At 38.6% G+C, this 19,593-nt stretch overlaps 1 protein-coding gene across 1 annotated transcript; it reads right to left on the reverse strand.

Annotated features, from left to right (window-relative positions):
* Positions 1-2,741: 2,741 nt before the first annotated feature.
* usp53b (ubiquitin specific peptidase 53b) lies at positions 2,742-16,135 on the reverse strand (the record flags this gene model as incomplete). The annotated part of the gene is made up of 15 exons (XM_079219110.1): positions 15,977-16,135; positions 15,540-15,632; positions 15,192-15,326; positions 14,718-14,831; positions 14,462-14,544; positions 13,572-13,677; positions 11,809-11,955; positions 11,330-11,479; positions 11,075-11,243; positions 8,333-8,455; positions 7,487-8,213; positions 5,973-6,034; positions 4,217-4,295; positions 3,297-4,102; positions 2,742-2,818 (listed from the first exon to the last, which is right to left on the reverse strand). Exons 1-15 carry the CDS (start codon positions 16,118-16,120, stop codon positions 2,742-2,744), a joined length of 3,015 nt encoding a protein of 1,004 aa, XP_079075236.1. The 5' UTR covers positions 16,121-16,135.
* Between the last annotated feature and the right edge of the window lie 3,458 nt (positions 16,136-19,593).

A 19,593-nucleotide genomic window follows, 5' to 3' on the forward strand; every position in this document is an offset into this window, starting at 1 on the left:
AAAATCAGTGATGTAATGGGGAAAGTTCTCCTTTGTTCTTAGGTGCTTATGCAATACAGTGTAAGTAGGTTCTGTCCCCGAATATTTAGCACAAGATCAAATAAATGGATTGATGATATGCCAACTGGCATGCATACACATTTAATAACCCAACAAAATCTTTCCGTTATTCTAAATAAGGCTCTTCCAATCTGGGAAGGAAAATGCACTTACCACTGACTGTACAAGCAAATATTTTCCCATGCTCTGTCTCTGAATATTAAACTATAAAAGTCAAACTTTTGCCAAGTGCAGCTGAATGTAGACTGAACAGGGACTTTGTTGCTGTTGTTGGAACTTCCAAGTCCAAAAGGGATTTTCGTAATATCGTACCTGGCACAAATCCATTCCCCATAACTCCAACATACACACACAGTACAATGGCGCGAGTCAGAGGAGTGTCATCAGATATGTCACTATTTGCATTGCATATTTAAAAAGTTTTGTATGACATCCTCCATCCCTAATATGTATCGCTTTCGTTCCCCAAATGTGGTTTTACTCACAAATAACATGTCCCACTGAAAAATGTCAAGGCACTCTTGATACAACTGAAGACACAAAGTTCAGAATGTAAATTACAACCTGTGTGAAAACAATTCATATTTTTACAGATGAAGAAAAAAGTAAATAACAGGATACATACTTTAAATTAATTAGTCACATAAAAAGCACAAAAAAACACACAGGTGAGACAACATTTAGTTCAATATGGTTAATACACTCCAACTGAATTTCATCTAACCCAGTAGTTTAGAGATGTCTTTATCCTGTGAATATATTAGATATCTTAAAATAACAGTAAAATTAGTGATTTTAATTACAACATCTCAATATTGTGTAAACGCATCCTTATATGATGTTATTTGAATGATTAGACTGCTCAAGTAAAGTGAATTTAAACAGTGTCAATAAATAAACCATGTCAAACGCAAGTGGATACTCAACTCACAAGTTTAGGTAGGATTTCACACACACACACACACACACACACACACACACATGCACAACACACAAACACAGAAGATTAGGTGACTGTGTGCGGTTTAACTAGTTGAGAAATACCTGGATGAAGGTTATTGTGGGTAGACAGCAATATGCATAAATGGCTGTATGTTTAGGAAAAGACTTGGCAATCTTGTGACCACAAAAGAAAATTTGTATGAATATTCCAAAATTGAACATCACTGATGTTCCTGTGATTTCTGGAAAGTCGGCTGTACAGAACACAAAGCCTTAAAAATGCCACAATCTGATTTAAAAGTTATCTTAAAGTATTTCTTCGTGAAGGCATTGTATGTCTTGTTTTCCAGTGTATTGTTTGCATCATATGTTTATATTTATAATGGATGCATAACCAAAATGTGGCAAGAGAAGAGGAGAACGTTCATATCAATGTTAAAAAGCTTCCAAATTAACTGTATATTTCTACTTAATAATTCATTTTGTTACAATTAATTAAAATCCAATAAAATTATTGTTGGACTCAAAGTCCAGTACTATCATGCTCATGCGTATGCTGTACACAAAGCTAGTAATATTTTGTAAAGGCCACATGCAGGTTTGAGAACATTAGTCTTACAAACAAAAATAATTCTTGTGTTATATGGTCAGATAGGCATATTATATATTATATTGGCATTGTTATGCAAATACCTGCAAATACAGACCTATTTAAATCAGTCTACTTTTAAAGGAAGACTGAAAAAATACTATTTGACATCACTGTGAATTACAAAAAAAGATCACAAGACCCAACACAATCCAGGGGAGAATACACATGGTGACATGGTTGTAGAGTATATAACGACCTAATAACATGAAGGCTGCCCCAAGTACAGGACATCAGTCACCACATTGAAGTATTTGTAGACAGCCAGAAACTGAACACAGTCATGCTAAATCACATTTTGAGATAGATCTTTCCATATCAATGAACAATGGCAGATTTTTACAACCAAATAAGTTGACAAGTTCCGGGCAGCCCCCAGTCATTCATTAACACAGACATGTTGTAGAATAACTGATAAATGATAACAGTTTAAAGAAAACAGAAACCAAAGTGTTGCAATGTTCCCTGGTGTCCTAAAGCCCTCAATGTGCAAACAGTTTGAAGCTGCCCAGATAATACTCATTTGACTATTGTAGATAAGTAAACAACCATACACCTGCTGCTTTTAATTTGTTGTGTAGAATGACATCATATTCTGTTATAGTATCTTAAATATATCTGTTCACGCCAACAAGCTGTGATTTGCCTTCACACTTCCTTCTTTTGTGTCTCATGCCTTACTTTAAATATATTGGTATATCTTCCATTCTGCAGCACTTCTGCGGGAATACTGCACAAATAACAAAAAATAAACATTAAAACTTGACATAAAGTGATTAAAAAGAATAATAAACACTCAAGAACCCTTTGTGCAAACTGAAATCAGTCCAGATTTTGGTTAAAACTAAATCTTCTTGCAGCAATACTGCGGGGCAATGGAAGACAGAACAGTATGCGTATTGGTTGATAATCTGTCAAAAGATACGCAACAGCATTGAGAAATAGGTTTTAGTTATGTGACAAGCTTGCATAAATAAATTCCACTCGATTTGGAGATTCTTCAAGACGTGTTTCCATTCTGTAAACTCTTTGGCATCCAGTTAATACTGACCACTGTCCTTCCATGTAAACAAACCGTACCAAGTAACACTCATAAAAAACCACGTTCATCCAGTCCTTTGGCTGTCACTGGGTTCCATTTTGCAGTGGGTTTATTGCTATTATGGCCTGTAAAGAAAAAAAACCTTGTTTAAATTATATTTTAGGATGTATGTGTACATTTAAACCACTACAAAGAAAAAACTGAAAATTGTCATTTTGTCTTTTCCAATAAATGTCAGCTAGGAGTGGGCAAACAACCTCCTGTGTATTATTTTATATTGTGGTTTGTCTTCATAATTAATTGAGAAACTGTAAATAAACAGAAAGGAATTACATCGAGGTACTTCATTACATTGATGCAGAAATGATCCAAAAATACAACAGACCTGCTGATTGATTTACATCATTGTCCTCAATGGCATGGAAACCAGAAAGTAAATGAATAGCGGCTACAGCTACATTTATATACGTATATATATATATATATATATATATATATATATATATATATATATATATATATATATACGTATATCTCTGTATATACAGTGTGTTGTCAGAATGGTCAGCCCTACATTCAGGTTTGCATATTAGAGAGGCTTACTTGTTTCAGGTCTGGTTTTTGGCACATCTTGTGAGTATGTGTCAGTGGGGAGTGTGTGGCTGGTATCTCTGCGCTCAGCCACAACCGCTGTCCGCGGCACCGTGGCTGAGAGGACAAGAGGCCTCTGATTGTGGTACTTGAGGCGGTATGTTTCCGTCATGCAGTTATCCACAGTGAAGTATGTTGTCAGAGAAACCTCTTGGGCGGGCGCTGCCTGTTCCACTCTGCATCCAGTCAGTCTTTCCTCACTTTCACATGATGATGGGGTACTCCTCTCTGGGTCCGAGCCCGACTTGGAACTTGCATCTGAGAAGGTTCTGAGGCCTGGAATGTCAGGCCTCCTGTGAGGACTAACATAGGACGTGGACGAAAGACGAGGACTCGATGGAAAGGGTTCTTGAAGCATCCTCGGACGAAACACCGCGTGGCTCGTTTCCCCCTGGTGAGGGGAGAGCCGCTGGGTCGGCCGGGTGTGAGGCGACCCTGTTGTGCCGAGCGGACGCTGATTGCTCAGTTGGGGCGGTTCTGCAGTCACATTACTGGGAGGGTGGTATGGCAGCGTTATATGAGGACACTGGGGTTCAGAGGCGCCAGTGTTTTCTCTGTCCTCGGGCTCCGAGAGAGCAAGATCATCGGAGCTGTTCCATTCAGAGCTGCTGGTTTTTGTAATGTGCCTCAGAGCTGTGCTCTCTCCTGCGTGCCCTCTGCAGCTGGTCTGCTCACTCGGCCTGTTGTCTGAACCGGTGGACTCCCTCTCTGAGGATACTGCTTTTCTGGAGGTGCTGGAAGTGTACTTTGATTTCCGTCTACAAGAAGGAATGATGGAAATTACAATTTGATATGAATGGAAATCTAATTTATGAGTCCTTATAGGTTCATAATAGAACACGTTATGAATAGTTTTAAATGAAGGGCACTACCTCGCACTTGGACTGCACTTTAGATGTGAATGTGAAACTTGGTCATGGTTCTTTCCCTGAGGTTTGGGTTGATGTTTACCTATGACATAAAAACAAAGGTGATCAAAACATAATGACAGAGGAAGAAGAAGAAAAAAAATAGCCGTATAGCTTACTTCCTTTTAAAGTAACTACAATATTTACACACTGTAATAAGTGCAAGAGGTAATGTAGTTTTATCTTCCGACCTTTCTTCCTCTTTAGAGTTAAATGTATCACAACAAAATAAGGACACAGAAATCTTCTAAACTATGTCCGAAAATAAAAATCCCAAGAATACAACAAATGAGAAGACGGTTGGCAGAACAAAACAGCAAGAAGATTAGAGACAAGTGGAACTAAAATAGATGTGAGTGCAATGAGTGAGACTCATGACTTGCTTTCTCAGAATTTAGAGATTGAATTTAGAACCCTGAGAATTAAGTCATAATCTGCTAAATCATAGATTTTAGACTTTAATCACTTAATTCAGATTTTCTTTTCTGAGATTCCCTCCTCTCTATCTCCTTCTGCTGACATGGATGGTGGTTACCTGGATCGTAGTCCATGCCTACTACTCATTATATGAATACGTTTTGTCATATTCATTGAATGTGTTGTAACTCTGTTATGTTGTTCATTCTGTACACATGACATCTATTGCTTCTGTCCATCCGGGGAGAGGGATCCTCCTATGTTGCTCTCCCGAAGGTTTCTTCCTTTTTTCTCTGTGAAAGTTTTTTTTCAATTTTTTGGGGTTGTTTTTCCTGATCAGATGTGAGGTCCTAGGACATTGATGACGTATGTGTACAGATTGTAAAGCTCTCAGAGGCAAATTTGGAATTTGTGATTTTGGGCTATACAAAATAAACTGAATTGAATTAAATATGAACTAGGCATATATGCACACACGTAGAATAAAACAAAATGAATCAAAAGTAGAGACCAAGTCGAGACAAAATCATCTACACGTCTTACAATGAAACTGATGTTCTCTCTGGACACCAGGTGGCAGCAGAAGAGTATTAATCACACGAGACTTTCTCACAGCTGGATGAACCAGCCAGCACGCTCACTCAGCGTGGTGCTGAATTCCTTCCCTTTAAAAATAGATGTGTCATTTTTTTTTTTTTGCTGTTGCCCCGGAGAGGCCCATGCAAGGATAAAAGCTTTAGCTGTCTGTTGGAAACACTGGCTCTAGATGCACATAGCCTCAATAAAGTATCCAGTGCAGCACACTCAAAGTACTGCATTAAACAAAAAGATATTTATGACAATGCCGCCAGCTACGCCCAGCTGTGCTATCTGAATGAGCTTTGTGGGATTATCATCAGATTAATGCCTGCGCAGGGCCGACTGGGTTAAGAGGTGAAGAAGCCAGTCCGAGCTCAGAAATCCATCTTCAATTATTCTCACATTACCAGCTCACTTCATCTGTTACTAACAGAAATCAAAAGTAAGAAATAACCTTTCTTCCTCTCTTTGAAATGAAGTAATGTAAGGTGTGCATAAATACCAATCACATTCTGCACTGACAGAAAACTTGTATATCTTGTCTTTACGAATGTGATCTACTGTACGACTCATAATTCTTAATTTCCCTGTAAATATTTGTCTAAGTATTGCAGACAAGACACAACCTACGCTGACATGTTTATGTTCTTTCTCATCATGTTTTGATTTTAACCTCATGTTACTTTGGTTGGTGGTCTCTCATCCTATACTTCTTAGAACTTACCATTGTGTGGAGGTGAGGACGTTATACTTGATTTGGCATCGCCTCCCTTTTGGTGCAGCTGACTAAAAAATATAACACAAAACAATGTCCATACAAGTTCTCAAGCAGTAAGCAAAGGAAACAAAAAACAAACTTTCATGGCCACCAAATATTGCAAAGCACCAAGGAGAAAACGCTGGCCGAGTCCGTTCAGGTGCAACTTGATTTTAATGTCAAAATTGTTTTTTATTACAAATACGATTATTATTATATTTATCTTTTTGTAAAGCATTCTGTGTCATTTGATACTGATTCAGTTTGCATTTGGTGACAGTAAAGCCTTTAAAATTTAGATTATTTCAAACCCTATTTAAACAGTAGTTCCTGGTACTTCCTCTTACACTTTACATTAAGTGTATTTTCTCCTGATAAATGCATCAATTCATTATTACAATATCCTTCAGTTAAAGTAAATTACACCATGGATACAAAAGAGTTATATTTAGATGTTTCAATGAAGTTTAAGCTTTCTTCGTGCTGCACTGCTCTTATATATAGCACAAGTTATTTAAAAGGTATTGTTGTGTGTCCTTTAGCGGTTCAGTTTTAGCCTTGTTTCCAAGGAAATCAAAAGTATTTCTGAGTTATGATTCAGATACAGTAGCGTCATCATGATTTTCAAAATAACAAAGTAGTGGAAGAATGTACTAAAGAAAGTGAAGAAATGGTGGGAAAGCATGTGGTCTGTCAATATGAATTGCTTGTTTCATTATTTCCTTGTGGTGGAGCCTAATAAATTAATGAGAAAATATAGTTATGTGAAGTTAAGACTGCTGCTAATAAAACAAGATTTTCTTCCACTAATTAAAGGGTTTCAAATTTCCATAAATATATCCTGTTAAGGGATAGGTTCCTATTTTTTTAAGTTATTCTTAAAACAATAGTGTGGTGCCCATATGAACACTGAAACAGGTTGTGCGTCCTTCAATCATTCTTCCTGATCTTACTGACCATTCAAATATTTCTTCCTCATGTACTTTCTATGCAGAAATGTATTGCATGTGTATCATTAGGGCTGGCAATAATTTAATATGATAAGTTATTGTCTTACAATAGAGTCATATCGTGATGAAATCATACATCGAAATATCATGATGCACAATAACATTTTCTAAATTGATAATCACAAGCATATACTAAATCAAATGTATCCAATTTTGCAGTAAAGTTCTTGAGAAAAAGTATACTTTTCCTCTGTGAAGTATGTAATTCACAAAACCATGTGGTTATTTCATATATTTAGTGATTGAATTACCTTAAATAAGCCTCGTTGAATTTTGCTTTGATTGATACACCAACTTCTCCACCTTGGGCAAGCATTAAATGTTTCAAGATTGTTGTTTTGAAGATATCCAGTTAAATACTTATTTACAGCAACAACTAAGTGATTAATTTACCTTGTAATGGTCCAACTTCTTGAATGTGTAACCTCTATGAGTCCTTTTAAAAACTGTCCTTTGAACAATGTTTCTTACCTTTGCAGCGGTGCCTCTGGTGTTGATCGCTGGTCTTTGACAACAAAGCCATCGACGCCAGGTGAGTCAGGGTTGGTGGAGCCACTACTGAGTCTATCGCTGCTTTCATAGCCAGACTCTGTCCTTTGGATGGTCCAGGTATCACTTCGCAGCAGTGTCTTTGGCCCCCCCTTAAGTCTGCTGCCCCTCTGCTGGTTGGCCCTGCTCTCTGACTCTACAGAGCTGTGGCTCTCAGTTTCATGCCGCTGCTCGTCCTCATAAATCGTCATTAAACACTTCTGCTTCCTATCTTCTCTGGTTCGTACGTAGTGCCGCTCGCGGTCTCGGCTTTGTTCAGTGTGGACTCTTTCTTGTGATGAAGGCTTACTGTGCCGGGGGCTGTCGTGCTGCTGTTGACGACGCTGCTCCAGTTCGTTCAGAACGCTGTCCACGTTCAACACCTCCCGAATGGGTCTCCAGGTGGACTTAGATTTATTGCGGCTTCCTTCATTTCCACTTTTTCCCCATTGCTCCAGGCAGCTATCCTGATCAGGGTGACTTGGTGAGGTGTTGTTCCTACAGCTGTGCCCACCACCCTGCGTACTGAGGGACTGCCCACGTGGCTCCTGAGATCCTCTGCTTGGATGGTTTGATGACTTCTCAGTGCGTGGATAGGTTTTTAATTTTTGGTCCACAGCAGTCCTCGGTCCATTCTCTGGAGGAGATGAAGATCTTGCATGTGCCATTTCTAGAGAGAAGACACATATTATCGATCGACATGCTCTGACGTACGTTATTGTTCTACACTGGCTTGCCCCTGGTTGCCTTTTGCCACTCTGTTATCAGTCTGTTATCACAATGCTCTACCTTTGTGTTGTGATGGGTCCGTTTTCCGATGCCCTCGATCCTTTTTTGATGTTTCACTTGGCCTCTGCAAATTCTCCATTAAGGGTTCCTGGAATTTGTTAGGACTGCTAAGGGGAAGTTTCACTGAGGAAAAGAAATATTGAAATGGCAGATGAATGGTTGCTCATGGATGTTTTTTAACTTTTGATTCATTTTGGGCTCTTTTGGGAAACTTTTTCTGATTCTGACATTAGTGAAGCAAATAGTAAATAATTGCTATTTGGCCCTAAATTCCCTTTACCTGCATAACACATCATGGGGTATGAACGTCCAATTAGGGTGTGACGCAACCATTTATGTAAGTACATTTTAACGAGTACAACATGATATATGAGGTTTATGTGATAACCCTGCATCATGTGCAAGGCTCAGACAAATCCACACTGTGTTGAGTATTTTTGCTTGAGGTAACAAGGTCTACCCAGCCAAGTTACTACATTCATTACAAATCACACATTTCATTTGCAAGGTGGCACCTTGAGTCTTTGCTACAAATGAGGAAAGAGACAAAACCACACAAATAAATCTTACTAAAGAACAGATGCTTGTGCATCATTAGCAATATTAAAATACATTACTGCTGCGATATTTGCCAGCCCCGTGGTGTGTTTCTTTGCCTCTGTAGTAAGAAGGTCACTGTGAGAAACAAGTAATGCTGTGAACTGCTTCGAAATCTGCTTCCAAATCAGCACATTCACCCAACAGCAGTCTTTCACAATCATATCTTAACTCTTCCTTTCTGCATGTTTGCACTGTTTCCTTCTTAATCGTTGTGTTTTTTTTTCTACTAACACTTTACTTGAAGAAAATACTCCATATTATTGTGAGGATCCACAGTAAAACACAATATAACGTAAGAGTATCAGAAAATCCTCTCTGAAACATGAGGTTAAAGAGCAAAGCATAATGCTGTGTGCATGTGCATAGCTGCTGGATGTTACAGCAGCGGTGAGTAACAGCAGTGAGTAAGCTGTAGTATTATAGATGTGCAGATTTGTTCATGAAGCCTAATGCTGACATTTGGGTAGTTCCACTGAAAAAGGATAGATTTAGACGGAGTACTCCTTCCATAACGGCCAAGTAATTAATCTGTTCACACGTCATCATATTGCCTAAAGTTATACAGGGACTCCCAAGCGTAGTAATGCAAGTACAGTGTAACGCTGCAGGGTAGTTGTCTACGTTAGTTGTAGTTGAAAGAGTGGATGAGATGAACTCCTACCACTATGTAGAGCAGGGCAAATTAACAGCAATCATCAGTTGACCTCAATACAAACCAATTCTATAAAAGTGACAACTTAAAAAAATTATGCATTGAAAACATCAGTTTTCTTTTTTTTTTAACTGAGCTATTTCTCACTCTCAAACAAAACAACAATCACTTACGCTTATTTTCATAAAAACAAGAATCAAGTCCCATGCCAGTCAAAGGGTCTGGGCTCCACACTAAAGCAAAATAATCCATCCAAACGGACAATGCGCCATTCAGAAAAAAAAATAGCAGATAAATAAATGGAGGCAAACATGGGAAATGTCCAAAGGAGGAGTGATAACTGTGGAGCAGGAACAGGGCTGTGCTTGGCCACAGGAGCAGGGATTAGGGAGGGAGGCGTGGGTGGTAATCTGCGTGCAATAGAGACATCATCCTCATGTCAAGTTCAAGCCAGCACACAGGGCAGGACAATCTCTCTGCCTACGGTTTAACAGCATTCTCTCTCTGCATCCTGATGCAAACCTTAACTGTAAATTGCAGAGTGAAATGATTGTTCCCATGGGTGCTGTCTATTTGATGTTTAATTTGGCTAAGTGATACATTCATAAAAAATGTTCAGACGCTTTAATAGACTGGCATTTATGGAAATTAAATTATTAGATATGATCCACATCATGAACTGTTATTAATCGTCAATACTAAATAAACTGATGTCTGGCGGCAACTACCCTCTGTTATTTAGAAAAGGAATAATTGTATAAATATCAGTGGAAAGTTTAGTGAGATAACCCATATTATCTATGTATACAGCAATAAAAAACATAGCAACTTCAGAATGTGTATATGAATATAAGGCATATGTGCACCTTGTACAGTTACATTCATTTTATTTGGTATATAATCTGAACAATGACTAGGATATCAGCTGCCTGATGTTACCTTACCATAATGTGTGTTACATTGAGACTCTGAAACACCCTTTACTGCATGTGATCACCTTGGAGTAATCTGGACCACGTAATTATTATAATTCTGTTATGGGAGCGTTTTCTGTTACATGTTTGCTGCCTTATCTCAGATTTGTAATTTATTAATTAATTTCGTGAAAAACTGAGTAATTGACTCTTTGATTGTAATACACATAGTCCAAAGCTTTCAGAAAAGCAGTAGTGAGGGGTACATTTAATTAATTTTGGCAACTGACTGTGGTCTAAGTAGGATTATCCGTGACGAGGTTTGTGTTCAGCAATGCATGACGAGGTGTCCTAAAATACAAAAATAATAAATGAATGAGCCAAAGTGGATTTTGAGTGGATTATTGCACTTCTAACATTCCAACTCACCAAAGTTAGTATATATATATTAAAGGTTTGTGAAGCCACTATATCTAAATAATGCTGTGTTTTTTTTTTATGTCTAAATACACACATTTTAACTGTCTGTCTTAAGTGAAAAGGTTAGATTTGCTGATAACTGGAGGATTGTCTTACCTGTCACGTCCCCATTAATTTGGGTTTTGTACCGAGGACACATGGTGGTTTGTCTCGGTGCGTCTTCATTAGAGACTGGAGATCCCTCAGGATTGGTGTAAAATAAAAGAAGTGGCTGGAAATGTCCCCTGACACATTTAGAGGCAACATCTTTCCATTTGGATCCAATCTTGGGGTAAAAAGGAGAGTGTGATAAAAGAGCATGTGACACACAGTAACAGGGATGAAGCAGATTAATAGCACAGAGATCCGAACCTCCTTTACAGTAGCATCATCGAAAAACATCCATTTTGAAGATTTGGTGTGATAGGCAAAGGCTGAGTAGTGTTTACTCGAAAAACAGATCATCCCCACCAGATGAAGCTCACTGCGTTTCGCATTTTCATCTGTGACACGATTGAAAAGCTGAAATAGAGCAAATTGAGACAAGTTTGATCTCCACATGTTGCTCTTTGGCAGATGCTAAATCCTATGAGAATAACGTCTATGTGTCTGTTTTTGATACTTTGTTGAAATGTTATTGTTTTTTAAACACGCTGATCATCATCCTTACTGGTTTATGGAGAGAAAAAAAATCAAACAAAAGCTGACAGCTGTGATTGTTGTAATTTTGTACATGAGTAAATGCCAATTTTAGCGCAAAGAAAAGGACCAAAATCTAAATGTATAAAATATCTATATAATGTCTATAGATAAGTGATTTGTCATTTCATGATGTTTGCTTCAGCTCTTACCCCACACAGGTTCAAACGTGGGCCAAGTGACCGAATGACATCGTCCGTGAGATCAGACTGCTCAGCATCCCATACAAATCCAATAGTGACAATCTCTGGGCAGTTCATGAGCACACGGCGGATCTTGATACTTTGACCGCAGTTGCTCTGCAAAATATGAAGAAAAACAAATGAAGTTCCATAATAATATCAACGCATAAACAAGAAAAATATGAAGTCCTAAATGTACTTTGCAATTTAATAGTACAAGAACTGTCTGAGCATTTTATTTAAAGGGACTGAATATCTGAAATGAAGGAGCACAGTAATAGAACATGAGACAAAGAGCAAGAGTTGAAAGGTGCTTTATACAAGATTGGAAGCATTTCTATTGCCTGTCAACGGCTCACGTCGTCAATATGGCGACGTCTGAGCCGGCGGCTCGTAGCTAACGGTGCTAACAGCCCAACAGTATAGTAATGCAAAATTGCTGGCAGAACTAACGGTGTTTACCTGAGGGGGAACTGGAGGGTGAGTGCTACACTTTCACAATGACTCTGTTGTTATCAGTTGTAACTGCTGTACGAGCTAATCAGTGTGGCACGTTCACATCCACAAACATGAAATAAAAGCACGCCGTCGGCCTGACTTTGTCAGCTCGGATAACAACACACACAGAGGGAGAACAACTTCATTCTCTGCTCAAGTCTAAAGACGTTACTCCACCATATATTTACATAACAAATAGGGGTGTGCTGCTATATTAGTGCTCTGATGTATTGCACATTAAATAATTGAATTTTCCTGTTTCTTGACATACAACAGCTTGGCACAATTCATTCAAAATTGCCAGGTTTTGTAATTATGAATACAAGCGTGCAGACTTTTGGATGTGTTGCCGAAAAGTTTGTTGGCTAACAAGATACAAAAAATATTTCAATAATGCTACACACAACAAAAATTAAAAACAAAGATGCAGGAAAAAAAAAACAAGACAGACACTAGTCAACCACACACAAGACATCTAAAATGTGCAGCAAGAAAAAGTGAAATTGATCTTTGTTTTTCAAATATCAGCAATAAATACATTATCAAATGTCCCCAAATGTCAGAGTAATAGGTTGTGGCTTTGTCCCTTTATCTCTCTTTAACACACACACACACACACACACACACACACACACACACACACACACGCACACACATACACACGCACACACACACACAGAAAAAAATGAAATAAAACTTGTGAGTTATCACTTAAAAATGTCATAATAAAGATTATTGCGAGATGGGGAAAGCGCCAGACAGTCCGTATTATCTGCACGCCAGTATCACTAAGTCAGTACTGGAGCTCGCATTTTCTGGAAGAATCATGGGTTAAGGGAACAGAGCACTCAGCTTCACCCAACTGATGCACACTGAAGAGGAGGACAGCAGTAGCAAATACAGATGAGAGAACAGTGGATATACCCCCTTACTGCTATTTATATCCTAACACTAGTCTGGTACCGTCTCCTTCTGGCCGTTTCAAGTGCAGAGTAGGAGCAGAAAGCACAGCATGTACTCTCCATAACTGCAAGAATCATCTTTGTGTCCATGATATAGTAACAAATACTAACTCTTCAGCAGAATGGCTAAATTATTCATTAATGGCTGACAAATCAGTATTTACTTTAATTATGGTTTTATTCAGGGAAATCTATTGAGCCACGACCTAAAGATGTTGGATTTGTGAAGAAAAACATCACAATAGAAATGAACAATGACAATAAGTGACCTACCGGGCAGCTTCGTTGGTCACCTGTGTTGTTTGCTGCCTGCAACAATTCTCCAAACATGTCTGATCTGACCCGCTCGTTCTTCCCCAACATGCGATCAACCTGTTGGCTGAGCATAAAAACAGAAACCGTATCAATAGTTGGTCCCAATATGATTATTTTTTTATGTATTTTCTAATTATTACATTTTTTTAAATTATCATAGTTATCACTTAGTGGGTATATTTCATCACCACAACCTTTCTGTATCTGGGACAGACAGAAACCGTGTTCTTGTAATCAATGTGAAATGTTTTAAATTGGGACTTAATTAGGTACACAAATACAATTTGATGCAATCCAATACAACAGATCTACCGCAAATTATATGAAATAGCATTCAATGTAATTAATGTGAAAGCATGGCTATATAAAATATATATTACATGAAACATGAAAGATGTTACTTTCTTCACAATGACTGTTGATACCAGTGAATCCAAGCATAGTTATTTTCTGCAGCGTGCAGATTTGCCTTGTTTATCTAATCCTTGCTTTGACGGGACTCAAGGGAACATGCATGCAGAAAGGGAGTTCAGGAGGAATTTTGCACTTTTTACAAAAAGGAGAAAATAAACTTTACATTTTAACTTAAATTATAAAAACACAATACCATACAATTATTTGGAACAGGAAGCCATAGAGTGTAGATATGTTGATAATAATACACACTAGGTGTTTTAGGTGTGACTGCTAAAGGACAGGAAGGAAATTGATCTAAGATGCTTAAAATTGCAATCAAATAATTTTCTAGTAATCTTATTTAATACTTTGACATTTAAATCAGGATTAGCACTCTGGCCTGATTTTGGTATCCCATTTTTTAAAGCCATGGCAGTAAATCAAGCACTCACCATAAAGCTGTGGTTGAGACATAATGTACGAATTCTGTAAATGGGTGTGGGTCTGAAGATGCACCACAGCAGCGACACACAAACTGCAAAAGAAAAACTGTGTTATTTTACAGATTGCATATTAGGAAAAAAGAGAGAGTCTTACTTAACTTTTGTATTATTATACTTAGTTATTGTCCCTATGCTCCCATCAATAAACATCTCATTATTACGGCTTTCTTAGCAGATACAATGAAAGTAAAAAAAACATAGTTACCTGCTCATAAAGCGTCATTGCAAACTTCTGATGGGTGATGCAGGATTTGGATGAACATGCGTCCGTCGCAGTGTCTGAAACTATGTGTAAGTGAATTCGCTCAAGGATGTTCTCCTAATATATCAGAAATAAGAGCAGATATAGAGCAAATAGTGAATATATGGAAACACACATGCTACACAGCACTATTGAAGTGTTTCCTTACACACTATGAACTGATCAGTCAAACCTTCTCAAACATGTTTGTGAAACACTTAAAATATCTATTGTAGATATTGACGTTTTTTTCTTCTGCTGTGTAGTCAGACTGAACTACTGAGGTTGATCAACTAAAAGCAAGAGACTTTACTTCTTTCTACCTTCAGTGTCCCAGAGAAGGAAGCGCCATACTATTATCTAACACATAGTTACAGTGGAAAGGTCTTTCACTGAATGCTACTTTGAATAAAATCCAAAGGCACATCATCAACGTACAAAGCACTCAGCAGCATCATCCATCAGGCCAAGTTGGAAGCGTTGCTCATCCTTAAAGGTTTCAGCGAGGGCGTTACGCAGGCTGTCGGAGGGGAGCACGCGCTCTCTGCTCTGCTGAAACTGGCTGAAGATGCTCTGGAAAAGACCAAATGAGTTGCTGTCATGCAAATGAATGAATGAATGAGCATTTTAATCAGGAAATTAAAATTCACAAACAATTGTTTTACTGTTACAGACAATATAAGATGTTGTCTTCACCACTATCACCTAGTAATGACAGGTGAAATTACAAATATTCAGCCATATTAAAAAATAATGCAAGGTTTAGCCCAAAGTGCAGAAACAAACCTTCAAAGCACAGAAGATGCAGGCATCACCAAGACAGAAGTGACCCGAGAGCTGCCTCAGACTTCTCCTGAAGATGTCCAGCTGCCAAAGCACCTGTTACGATTTAACGGCAGAAAAAAAAAACATTAAAATGCAGACACACAGAAACCCAGTTCAAAAATTTCAGAAGCTCAAATTAAAGAAGATTTGAATTAAATGATGTTGCCAAACCCAATAAACGTTGACATCCAACTGAGCAGCTTTTCTCAGCTTTCAGTATTTTTTTTATTTATTCAGCTTTACAGTTTGGTGTTTTAAAACTAAGTCAAGAGTGCGGATAATTTATTGTTTTCTCTGTTTAAGGTTTGAAAGAGTTTTGTCATTATTTCAGTGGAGTGAAGCAATTGAATTGAAGTAATCTTTCAGTAATTTCGAGCTGGTAGAAAATGTTTTTTCACCTGAACAGCGCTGTTTAGGAAGCAGCTATTTTGTCCGGGCTCATTCAGCAGGCCTTTGGTGAGCGCGAGAGACAGCATGCTCCCAGGCTGGTAGGATTTCTTCAGGCCTCCACCAGGTTTTTTGAACATCTTCACCCATGACATGGAGTTAGAGCCTGCAGCTGATAAAAATAAATCCTCTGATTCGGACATTTATCTTTTTATGAGGTCACTCTCTTAGTAAAAAGCTAATAACACTCCATGGGTAACCTTAAAATCATCATATGAAATGATACTATATATTGTGGATTTTACCTACTAAAAACATACAAACATATTAAATTCCTGTAATCTTCAGTGCATTTTAATTTAATATCTACACTAGTATACAATGATTTAAAATGTGATTATAATCGCATGGCACTATGGAGGCATACTAGGCAACACTGGATGACAATTCGGTTCATTTTGGACACAGCTTTCATTACATCATTAATCCAAATGCCTGATGGTTGGTTGCCAGATGAATAATCTAGATCATGTCATCTACCTTCTCCAGAGATGGGGGGAGACTTGCTGCGGCTGGACATGCTGGGAGGTTGGAGGTGGTGCACTGGTCTGGGCATGGGCTCCGTCCATTTCATCCCCACGCCCCTCCGGAGCGGTTAGTTGAGAGCATTGTCAGGATCAGCCACAGAGCAACCTCAGCCATGTGCTACTGGACATTGAAAGGCAACAGGACAATATCTAAAGACAGGTGGGAAGGGTGAGGGAAACCATTAATATGCTAAAACAGTCCAAAGTGCAGAATAGCCAATTAATGCTTAAAATGTAGTTGCAGAAGTTGTTTCCTGCATTGCTTTGCTAACACTGAGACCTGAACTTTGAGATGTATGTCACCTCTAAATTCTGCAGACTTCCCGATCTGCATCGTGACCACACCAGCTGATGCAAGGACATGACAACATTTCAATATAAGTGCACCTGCTTATCAAGAAAAGACTAAACAAAACTCATAACCTATCGACATTCAGGTACCTTTAGGTCTGCTTTTTTGTACTTGATCATCCCATTGCTTCATCACTGATAGACTGATTCCAGAAAACCAATTTTTTTCTTCTTCTTAATTAACCTCTCTATTTAAAAATAGAGAAGTAGAATAACAGAACAAGAATACAAGGGACAACATTACAGTTAATTAAAATAGTGCAATTCATGTTTTAGATAAATGTATTATTACTATATTAAAATAAAGCCTACAATGGTGCTGTAATGCTTTAATTCAAATTTGCAAGGATAGTGTACAATTTGACTTTGCTTTGGAACACTTTATTTTCTTGAGGATAATGTTCCATTATAATAAACAGCTCCTATAGGGAACTAAAAATCAACAAAAATAGAAGTTGCTTTATTTTAAACTGAATTAAATGAAGCGTTATGCTACAATCTTTAACATGAATGTAAACAAGAGGCTCACTCCAACACCACAATATTAAAACACAGACTGAAGCCTGTTATCACTGTCGTCAAGGTCCCACATGAGTCAACGACTAAATTATGATTTGTTTTCTTCTTTATCCGGAGCTGCTCTGGTTTGTTGAAAGTCCCGCAAATGTATGTTAATCTTGTTTGTAAATGTACCTGAAATCTATATGATAAAAAAAGAAGACTGGTTGCTAAAAAAACCTTTTTCATAAACATTCCAACGTTTTCTCCACGTAAATTCATCTTTAAAGCCACTATTTGTTCACACGTGTGTTTCTGCACCAGCCTCGCTAACAACATGTGATGCTTGTATAAGGCCTATACGGTCTGACATAATGCCCGTTTTTGCAATGTAGTTCATAAAGAGGACATTAATCCCTCACCGAGCGGTATGTTGACCACTCTGAGCTTCCCTGGAGGGGAAAACAACGTAAAGCTCAGGTGAGCGCGTCCCCACAGAAGGAAACACGCTGCCAGCGCTGCAGCAGCTTCACGGTCAACTGTAAGTGGGAACAGCGCCCGGTCCGCGACAGTAGCATAAATATGCCGCAACTTGCATTCATGCATTGACAAAACAAGACCAAGTGCTCTGCCGACTCACCTTAAAGGGAAGCGGATACTTGCCTCCACTGGAAGCGCAGGGCGGTCCAGCTGTCAACACTCAAATCCAAACGCTTCCCTCCGAATCCTCTCGATAAAACTGGCTAGAAAACACTGCAGATATGGCCAGACGCATGTAAAGCACTATCTGTCATAGTGCAGCATTCCCAACCCCTCCGACACGCACACACGCGGCAGCTCGAGCTGCTGTTTGCAGCACACAGACCCGGGCAGGGCAGTGTTATTTCGGTTAAGGAATAATCGTCCCTTCTTTCTGTACCAACGGGGACAGTGATGGCCTGTGCATGTGCCAGAATGTCCGACGCGGATTAGTGATGTTTTGAGACTTGAGAGGTCAAACTCCGCCCCTAGTGTAGCCTCAAGTGCACTGCTGCTGTATTGCAATCTTCAATCCTTGCATGGCAAACTGTGCTGGCTGGCGGAAGGTCAGACTTCCAAGTTGTCATGATGATGATGAGAGAAGACATCACGTGACTGCACTGGTTTCATAATCATGCAGCACTGTGGGGACTAAACCCTGCCTGTATTTATTTCTTTATTTGGAAAATGCGCTCACTTAAATGTCAAACAACAGAACAGAATACTGTTTTGTGTCATAATTTGAAGTGAAATACTAAAAGTGCTTAATATGCCATTATTACCAAAACGAGCGACAGTGGAGACAGATGTTGCCCTGCTTTAATCCTCTTGTGTATCTTTGTCACACAGGGACATATCACACATTACATGAAGCAATAATTTCCCTCAAATAGTGATATGAATATTCTAACTCTATAATTTCTGTCTCTGCGATTGCCGTGCTGATGTAAACAGGGCATGGATCATAAAACAGGTGGAGGGCCTGAGCAGATTTTAAGTAGAGACAATTTAAGCCACAATCAGCAAAAATGACATTCAGGGATTTTCCACATACGTTTTAGTGGTCTGCAACTGTCTATGGTGTTTGGCTGAATAGCTTCATTATACAGTACACCACAAAACTAAAAATATGTATATATATTTATACGTAATATACGTGTGATCTGAGGACTCAGTGAATCTGAGGACTAAAAAAAAAAAACATTACCCTCCTCATGCTAATGCCGAGTGTTCATCATCTGCTGCTTCTCTCACTTGCTTCAAATACATTGTGCACAGTGAATCATTCAGTGTGTGTGTGTGTGTGTGTGTGTGTGTGTGTGTGTGTGTGTGTGTGTGTGTGTGTGTGCGTGTGTGTGTGTGTGTGTGTGTGTGTGTGTGTGTGTGTGTGTGTGTGCGTGTGTGCGTGTGTGTGTGTGTGTGTGTGTGTGTGTGTGTGTGTGTGTGTGTGTGTGAAAAATAGTGTAATTAAATCTTTTTGAGTTGTTATACTGAGAAGATTTTGAGTCCAAGAATGAAATCTGGTAATATTAAACAGTGATAAATCAGTATATCAGTGATACAGCTGTGACTGCAACACGTTCACAGTTTACTATTATTTTCATACAGGTCCTGAAATATACAACGCGTCATATTGGACTAATATATGGGAAAAGTGTGGATCATGTGCAGTA

The sequence above is a fragment of the Taurulus bubalis genome (assembly GCF_910589615.1).
Source record: "Taurulus bubalis genome assembly, chromosome: 6".
In the NCBI taxonomy this organism is placed as follows: domain Eukaryota; kingdom Metazoa; phylum Chordata; class Actinopteri; order Perciformes; family Cottidae; genus Taurulus; species Taurulus bubalis.